Source organism: Trichoplax adhaerens, genomic scaffold, assembly GCF_000150275.1.
Source record: "Trichoplax adhaerens TRIADscaffold_18 genomic scaffold, whole genome shotgun sequence".
NCBI classification, from domain to species: domain Eukaryota; kingdom Metazoa; phylum Placozoa; class Uniplacotomia; order Trichoplacea; family Trichoplacidae; genus Trichoplax; species Trichoplax adhaerens.
In genome coordinates this window covers 717,578-727,091 of record NW_002060960.1, presented here as the reverse complement: position 1 = coordinate 727,091, position 9,514 = coordinate 717,578, and the positions used below count along the sequence as shown (strand labels likewise).

The 9,514-nt window shown below is 34.8% G+C and overlaps 1 protein-coding gene across 1 annotated transcript in view; it reads right to left on the bottom strand.

The window, feature by feature from the left end:
• Positions 1-623: 623 nt before the first annotated feature.
• The window catches only part of TRIADDRAFT_60879 (uncharacterized protein), a gene marked incomplete at both ends in the record, with an annotated part of 10,558 nt that continues 1,667 nt past the window's right edge, over positions 624-9,514 (bottom strand). The window contains 23 exons of the mRNA XM_002116801.1: positions 624-713; positions 791-846; positions 950-1,191; positions 1,295-1,411; positions 1,495-1,589; positions 1,692-1,767; positions 1,845-2,017; positions 2,109-2,237; positions 2,551-2,782; positions 3,234-3,346; positions 3,638-3,733; positions 3,890-4,027; positions 4,121-4,405; positions 4,549-4,830; positions 4,980-5,638; positions 5,738-5,968; positions 6,106-6,244; positions 6,353-6,579; positions 6,752-6,931; positions 7,044-7,114; positions 7,202-7,509; positions 7,644-8,201; positions 8,782-8,900. Coding sequence (XP_002116837.1) covers positions 624-713; positions 791-846; positions 950-1,191; positions 1,295-1,411; positions 1,495-1,589; positions 1,692-1,767; positions 1,845-2,017; positions 2,109-2,237; positions 2,551-2,782; positions 3,234-3,346; positions 3,638-3,733; positions 3,890-4,027; positions 4,121-4,405; positions 4,549-4,830; positions 4,980-5,638; positions 5,738-5,968; positions 6,106-6,244; positions 6,353-6,579; positions 6,752-6,931; positions 7,044-7,114; positions 7,202-7,509; positions 7,644-8,201; positions 8,782-8,900 — 4,616 coding nt within the window. The remainder of the gene's footprint in view (positions 714-790; positions 847-949; positions 1,192-1,294; positions 1,412-1,494; positions 1,590-1,691; positions 1,768-1,844; positions 2,018-2,108; positions 2,238-2,550; positions 2,783-3,233; positions 3,347-3,637; positions 3,734-3,889; positions 4,028-4,120; positions 4,406-4,548; positions 4,831-4,979; positions 5,639-5,737; positions 5,969-6,105; positions 6,245-6,352; positions 6,580-6,751; positions 6,932-7,043; positions 7,115-7,201; positions 7,510-7,643; positions 8,202-8,781; positions 8,901-9,514) is intronic.

Sequence of the window (9,514 nt, the reverse complement as noted above, 5' to 3'; positions counted from 1 at the left end):
TGAATTTTAATCAATTCGGCCAAGTATAACTACTTTATTTCCGTTCATTAACTATTTGTTAATCACTGCTTAATTTACTAAAAATATTTAACCTAAAATATCATAATTTTATACTTGAATCTAGAGCATAATCCACACTAGCTAATTTACTATAATCGAACGTAAATTGATAAGTTTTCATTAACTTAAACGCTGCTTAACTTAAGGAAATCTACTCTTAATTTCAAGAGCTCTTAATTCAGCTGAAAATTTTAACAAAAACGATGAACCCAAATATTATTTTGTTGAAGTTGGACTCGCGTGGTCCAAATGGTAAAACGTTGAATTTTGACTAAATAACGATTTTTCGAAAACAAAAAACTATAAGTATACTAGCGCAAGCAAAAAGTAATTAAAAGATTAATAAGGGTAGAATTGTGCAACTTAAAAATGAGCACATAACGTAAAAAATGAAAACTTGGATGCGAACATATGTAACACCGATAGTACACCAAGTTATGTATTGAGAACAACATTGCTTAATATATTTCATATTTTTCCAAGGGTAAAAAGCCATAGTATCTTTACAAATAATTAATTTTTTGCTAAATTTGGTAGCAAAACATTCCAATGAAATATGACGGCTACACAAGCATATCTCCTCTAGTAGCACTCTCTTCCGATTCATCTTTGTCATGATGATCTTCTTGCAATTTTGCAAATTCCAAAAATACCTAATAAAATGTACGAATATAAAATATTGCATTATAACCATCATAATTTCAATTGTTACACCATCAGATAAACTTACCTGCTCCAGTGTTGACTGACTAAAACTGTACTCTACAATTCCAACTTTCGACTTGCCTAAAAGTAAATTCAGCATATGATCATTCGATTTACATCACAACTGCAATATTAATTTACCGCTTTGCAACACAAGTGCTTTCAATATCCTGAACTATTATACCTTGTTCAAGAGAAGCGAATGATTTCGCTAATGATTTTATATCATCCGACGGTATCTTGTATGTAGCACGATGGCCGAAATGCTCTCCAAGTACTGAAGTGGGAAATGCCCTCTTCACAAAGTCAGTGATATTGTTCAATTGATTTATACCGTTGCTTCCTACTACATCTAATGAAAATTTCACATCCAAATGATATCCTCCACCGTATTTATTCTTCAGATGCTGTGTTGATCCCAGACAACTAAAAACGATTAAAAGTCGAAAAATGTGTAACGATTTCATTACACTAGCTAATCCGTCTGTAAGATTAAATAGTTTCAACCCATCAAGAAGTAAGATCTCACCGTAATTGTCCACCAACCATGATACCAACTCTCGAACATAAAGCGTCCGCTTCTTCCATTGAATGTGTAGTGATCACGGCTCCAGTCTCTCCTGTAATACTGGCACTGATAGCATTCCTGACAATACAAAACCAATTTTGCATATGTGGTGGGCATAACTTGGACAATCATATGTACGTACAAACAAGTGTGAAACTAACCATAAAAATCTTTTGGCACCAGGATCCAAGCCAGTCGATGGCTCATCCATTAATAACAATTTCGGACAACCGATAATGCTCATTCCAAAACTTAACTAAAATACATTGTACCCGGGTATAATAAAAACTTTAAATTTAATCATTTACAAAATAACACATATATTAGTATTCGGATTCTGTACAGCAAGCAATTTTACCTTTCTTTTAGTTCCGCCGGAAAGATTCTTGGAAAATTTATCTCTATGATCCTGAAGGTCCATTCCTGAAATAAATCTATTAGAATTTCAAATTAATATTGGTCGCCAGTAAACTTCATTGTAATGCGATTATTACAAGTCCGGCATAGTAACCTGCTGACAGCACCTTCGATTTGATCTAGTGGAATTCCTTTAATGGCTGCATATGTAGTTAAATGTTCATGGAGGGTTACGCGTTCCCATAAAGCATCATGTTGTGGACAAAAACCTAGACTTCTTAGAGCATGTGTAATATTTGAAGCTAACTCCTGCCCAGCAATGCAAACCTAGATAATTTGAAATTTAACGTCTAAGCTTCAATAGAACGACACATGGTAAAAACTCAAACTATGAAAAATAAACTGCTCTGTATTTTACCTCGCCTCTAGTGGCTGACATGTCGCCAGTGATAATATTCAGTGTAGTCGTTTTCCCTGCACCATTAGGCCCAAGAAGCCCAAAAACTTCACCAGGGGCTACACCAAAGTACAAATCTTCCACGGCAGCCTATCCACGACCAAGAACATTAAAGGCTTTTAGCATTTTACTACAAAATGAGTTAGCTAATGAAATACACACGCACACAGATGTAAAGCGTCAGCTACTCTAACTATATAACGGTGCTACCTAAAATAAGCTACCGTCGAAATTCTAATCTGCTTCGCAAAATAAAATTAGATATAGCCTTACATTAAATCAAAAAATTTTTAACTTACGTATAAACTAGTTTTACGCTTTTGCTATTAAAAAATATATCTCTACGTAGCGTAATAATGGTTTCAGATCATAAACTAGCTCTTTAAATGTTGCTATTCCGTACCATTTTCTTTTTTTCTACATTACAGCATCCCGTTCGCTTGTCATTAACATCAGGGCGCTTAATAAATTCTTTGCGTAGATGCCGTACCGATAGCACATCGTTGCCACTCGATGAGGATTTCAATCGTTGATATTCATCTCGAACATCATCATCAGCTGACATCGACGCTGCATTACTAATCAATTCTGTGGCATCTGTTACTTCAGAACTTGGTTGGGTCGTATTTTTTGAGCTTTAGAGAATTAAATACAACATGATTGATATTAGTATGATTTATTGTAGATTAATTCTATTTACAAATAATAGTAAATATTACTAGCAGAATCCTGGAGAATCAGTGGATCCGGTGTTCTTGTAGTCTAGATAGCGTAATAGATACGCTAGCAACATCGTATGTATAATTGGCTGAAAATAGCAATAATCGGCATTTAAAGTTAGTTACGCTTGGCCGTTCCTTAATTACGAGGATATGGTTTTAATCATTTAAAGAGTGATTAAGTCATAAAACAGAATACAACACGGATCTACGCTTAGGATTAAAAACATGAACAAAAACTAAAATCGATCAAAACCATAGGCCAAACCATATAATATATCGATAACAATGACATGATATATTTCAGAAATCATAGTACGTAATAAGCTCTAAGGTTATATTCTACAATGAACACTTAGGCTCTTACATTTGATTGCCTTGCACAACACGGTTAAAGTTGGATAATGTGTAATGATAGCGATTTACTAAGTAAACAGGTGATAAAATTTGTACAGCTACGACCAACCGACTTAAAATATGCTGCACTTGTTATGCAAATCGAAAGTGTCTATGTGCTTATGCAACAGTTATTCTTTAATAGTATACTAAGTTCAATACAGTGATGTTTTTTCTCATGAAATTACCACGGACATTAGTAATACATAATCTCTACAACCGATTTTAAGTATAAAATCTAGATCTATCAAAAATTTTCGTAACTTTAACGTTAGAATTTGGCGAGAATTTTTTGAAGACGAGAGATACACCACTTCAATTAAAGCATTAGCAATCTTTAGCTTACAACGTTGAATATTTATAAAATTTACTTACCAAGAGGATGCAATAAGGAATAGGACTTGAGGGACTGAAGTACGCATTAGCCGAGATCGGTTTTCCATCAGATATGAAAATTTGTCTAGCATAAACCTGCAACGTTTCAAGAATATCATTTTAAGGTACTGTTCAAAAAAATGGCGGCTATACCTATTGTTTACAATATTCGTTTATCATTACTAAGACAGAAACCAACTTGAAGATTATTAAAACATTATGGAAAAAGGTGATAAATTGAAGCATGTATACCTGACCAATGTAATATACCGCTCCACCAATTGGATAAACAGGATTTATCACAACCATAACAAAATGAATTATTAACGCAATTTGGGTTTGTCCGAACATGTCTAGCATAGAAACGCCAATAGTTGGCAATAAAAGGGCCTAGTAAAGTAGGTTAATAAGCTTAATATAAAAAATGTAACTGATACAGTACCTATATTCAATACCCAACAGTGAGATAACAGTTAAACTTACAAGGTTAAAGAGTGGCGGTAGCACCGATTGGCAAGTATCAACTGAAGAAAATAGGAATGACGATGCGTACGAAAACAAGATATTCGACGACATGTAGGATATAGTAGTTAAAAATAAGGCTCCCATAGCGGCCGGAACGGTAAATGAGGCAACTCTTAAGATCGGTATCATAATCAGCATAAGAATAACAGGTACACAATACGAGAGAAAATCACATGCTAGAGTAGAGAACCAGTACATTCCGCTTGTCACACCAGATGCTCTAAGTAATTGGCGTACATTATTCTATAATAGAGGAAAAAAGAAATTATTTCAGCTACGATGATAATAAGATTATAAATCCACCTATAAAATCAAGAAGTTTTAAGAGAATCGCGCAGCTACCTATGCCATTCGATAGCTTTGGTATCTAATATCTTAAATTTTACCTTTCTATCTCGAACAATTTCGATTGCAAATCCTGCTGGAATGATATTCAATGCTAGACCGATAAATAATGGAGCACTAAAAGCCCCAGCATTATATTGTCCGCTTGATTGTAGCTTGGGGAACGGTTTGCTGGCAACATGAATAGCTGCACTTCCGGCAGCAGTGCCTTTGCTTTTCATCATTTCAATATTGTATCTCATCTGATTGATAATATTTATTGCAATAGGTATGCTATGTAAAGCTGTATCGTTATACATTACACCAATATCAGAAGATATTCCCTAATTTAAAAAAAAATCGGATACCATCAACGGACTCTAAAAGTACGGTGAAAGCACACTGCTAAAACAGTATTAATTAAAATTCATTTAAAGCCCTTTCATAACTGTAATAAACAATATGCAAGTACTGCAATGGACAGAGAACTTACAGCAGTAGTGTTTTGTAATGTTAGTACATCATAACCTAAAGTATGCGGGTAATTATCCAACAGGTAATCAGCTGATAAATTACTCATTTGATAGTAAAGCCCAGAGGCTTGCATATTGCTTAAGAATAAATTGATTTGGCCAAATGTGGAATTTCTTATCAACAATTTAGAATTCAGAAGTCGAGAAGGAGGAAGGGTTCCATTTACGTAGAGATTCGGCGCTAAGTTTATAGTCGGAGGATCACGTTGAGTATTAGTGATGCTAGTAATATTATTGGCAAAGACTAGACCAAGGATTATAAACACAGGAGGCAACATTAGCCGGAAGAACACCGCTAAAGGATCTCGGCGGTTAATTAAAAATCGAATCTTTAGCAACGATTTGAACTGTTGTCGAATGAGATCTCTGCCTGATAAGCGATTAATATTTCTGAAATCGAATGTGCTCTCATGTGTGGTGCCCTCTTCATCATTAGAAGCTCCAGTCATTGGCGATTTATTTACGGATGTCAAGTCATCAGCTGTAGCATCATCCTTTAATTTTAAAAAGACTTCTTCTAGCGTAGTCATTGAAATTCCATAACTTGACACACCGCAATCTTGTGCGCATGTAACGGATGAGCCTTCATTAGCAGGACTTTCCAAGTGAGCAAAGAGATCTATAAGAATAACATTGATTTATATTGATATCTATTAACTTTAACATTTATGTTAATTTACATCATTTCCAATTTATGTATGACTCTAGAAATCCTTACCAGGGAAGTTACGAACATCAGATAATGGCAGTAGATATGATATTTCTCCGGCGTGCGATCTTTGTAAGGTAGCCTTTGGTATATGATCATGGACTACCCGTGATATCTTATCAATATTACTATCTTGATTACCGACCATTCCTAAATGATAACCGATTCCGAAACGATTTTTAAGAAATAGGGATGATCCAGCACATCGCAATTTGCCCTTTGATACTACGGCTTTTCGATCTAGTGAAGAAGATGAAAATAAATTCCTTAATCATAACAACACTAAGAATTACAAAAGTTATCGGCATAGCTTCAAATGCTAGATAACTAAATTTTAGATAATTACATGCATAGGTTATTAGACACGAAATACGTACCAGCCAAGATATCAGCTTCATCCATGAAGTGCGTAGTTAACAAAGTAACTCTACCTTCACGGCGGCTTTGCAAAAGTGCCCAAATCTGACGACGCGACAATGGATCCATACCACTAGTTGGTTCGTCTAGATATACAACCTGTTACAAAGTAGTTTATCAATCATTCGTAATCGAAGTCAGTATGTAAACCCTTCGCTAGCAGATATACGTAATTAATGGGACAGCATAAAGTTGCCACTGTGTTACCTTTGGATCGCCAATTAAGGCTATACCGACGCAGAGTTTTCGTTTTTGACCTCCACTAAGATCAGTAGCTCTAGTAGATGCTTTTTCTGTTAACAAAATATCATCTAACGTTTTGTTCACAGCCTCATCAATTTGATCATTTGGTATTCCTTTTATTGTGGCAAAAACAACCAGATGCTCTCTAACCGATAAGGTATCGAATAGAATATCTTGTTGTGGGCAAACACCTTTATAAGTGGCGTGAATAAAAGTAGACGTATTTATTTATTTTGATGGATTAGCTCTTTGATAGCGGTTAGTAAGACTTATAAGAGATAATTGTTATAATGATTAGGTTATTATGTCATTTATGAGAACTTCATATCGACTCAATTATGACGTAATCAATGTATCAGTTACCAGTAATCTCTCTTATTTTCATCATTTCTTCAGGCTTGTTTATATCATAGTCATATATATGCGCTGTTCCACTGGTTGTTGGCAGTAAGCCAGTTAAAGCAGCAATAAGGGTAGTTTTTCCAGCACCATTATGTCCTAGTAAAGCTGTTATTTGTCCCTCATAAACATCCAGATGGAAATCTATAATTTTCAAACATTGAGTCATTCAGTTGTACAGTATTCGTCCCCATTCTAAATACTAATTTTGCAATAATCGATTTCATGATCTATTAGTATTCTAAGTTTAACATACTATCAACGGCATTAAAAGCTTTCTTATTTTTCGAGGAAGAATCGATGAATGTTTTCGTAATTCCAGTAATCCTGATAAAGTTAAAGATTTGTGTCTACATGTTACAACGATAATTTGTTATATCAGCATGTAGAAAAAAATCTAATTTACGAAACTACCTTATTGCTTCTTTGCCACGATAATCGGCAGATATATCTTCAACATCAGCATTTTTACTAATGTTTGATGACTCAGTAACAGCTACTCCAGGAGTAGTTGTGTTTCCGCTCCAAAATGATGGAGAAAAGCAAAATAGTGGATGATACGTTTGACCATATTCTTTAGGCACGATCATATCGAAGTAAATTGCTAAGAGTAAATACAGAAAAATATCTATGCCCAGCATCAGAAGACCACCACCGATAGGAAATTCTCCAACCCATAAATTGTTAAATTGGACACCCACTGTAGTTTCTAATGCGATTGCCTAACAAATAATCATGTCGGTGATAAACAATTTTGTTAGTTTATGCATACTTGACCTTTAGCGAGATACTATACAGGGCTATTCTATTCTTTGATGCGTATCATACTACGCGAGATTGAGTAGAAATCACTGACCTGACTTAGACTTAATGCTAAAGCAACAGGCGATAGCAATGAAAGAAGCCATTTTGCTACTGGAGTAGTTGGCAATAACGTAATCGGAAAGTACAAGGCTGTAAATGCTATAGTTGCTAGAGAGCCAATACCTCCTGCAACTGTAGCTTTGTTGAATAATGGTGTAAGCATAAAGGAGAAAGTGATAATTGATAAACCATATAAGAATATGAGGAGAAAAATAATGAATGGATTGGCAAGTTTATAAAGATTGGCAACTGAAGAAATAATGGTGACAACAATGGTAGTAACCAATATAGTTAAGGCATAAGTTATAAACCAGGAAAGCCAAAAGGCAGTAGTACGTAATCCCATCATTTTCATTCCCTCTTTAATCTTCTTCTCTTTCTCTGTTACTAGCCCAACTAGTAAAAAGTTGACAAATGGAGAATATGCCATAACATAATAGATGGATATAAAAATTTGTAGATACCCAATTCCAGACGTAAAACTGCCTTTTGGCATTAACTGAAATTGAAATTTTGATTCTGGGAATGAATCTGGGATACCAGCAGCTATCTATAGAATGAAAGAACAAACATTTTATGAAATTAAGTAATGCAATCATTTTTTACATCCACTGCACTTGTTGTTGCATTGCAAGGTAAAAAGTAACGCCATCATCACTACAAAACGTTGACAGTCCTTGTTTTACCTACCAGACTACCATAAAACTCAAGCATGAACTTGCTATATAAACAATGCTCTCATTATCTATGATTTATATTACACCAGTTCACTTTCAATGTTGTTTATCAATTAGATTAAGCGTGAAAATAAAGGTGGAAACTGTCGAAGGAAGTGAAATGAAGACAAAATCAAATAGTAGCAAAAAGAAAAATGGGAACATAGGCAGTTAAGCAGAAAGTTCCTAATTCGTAAGGCTTCCTATGGGTATACATTTAGTTATTAGAGTGACGATAGCAAAATGAATTCAAATGCGATGTCGTATCTGAAGAGTCTATCAGCGCATAGTACAAGTGATCCATTGGGCATGGCTAAACTAACTCAAGTCCAATTTTTCTGCTGTTTCCGTGAAGTGTAATCGATGTAGTCATGCACAATATCGTACGAATATGTTGTGTAATGCTTGACTTACTTGTGTAATAGCACGGTCGATAGCATTCTGTAACAAAGCAAATCCAGAACTTAAATAACCATTGACTGGACAGGCAATCGATGGATATTTCTCAGTTAAGTTGCGCCGGCAAAATGAAACTAAGTACAAAAAAAATTTGAAGTTTAGCCCATTTGAACGTTAGATTGATTCTTTTCAAATTGAAAACCTTTTTGTATGATCATGGTAGCAAGTACTTGGTGATAAAAACTGGGATAGCTAACAATTTATCATGCAGTTCTTGAGTTGAATAAAATTGACAGTTTATTAAATCGTTGCTTGAACAAGAATTGCACTTGTCTACTCAAGTCCAAACGCTTGTCGCTCACTACAGTCGCATCACCGTACTATTGAATGAACTTTTTCTATCGATTCATTCAAGACTAAATTATTGATTAAACTGAGTAGATAGGTAATTGAGCAATGGAAATTTCAACATTGAATTTTGATATTGGATGATGAAATGCATCACGATGAATGCGATTGATTGACCATTGACAAATTATGGAAAGATGGAAGACAATGCAAATCAATCAACAAGGTGAAAATTGAACTGTACAAGTGATTCATCTTACTGAAGTAGTTGTCTCGAAGGATTAAACTTGTGGATGCAGGAATAGCCCCATCAGGCATACGAATTGTATACGATGTATTTGCAGTACTGTAAACATTGAAAATGACCGCTGCAAAAACATCCTTGGCATGGATGCGTCCT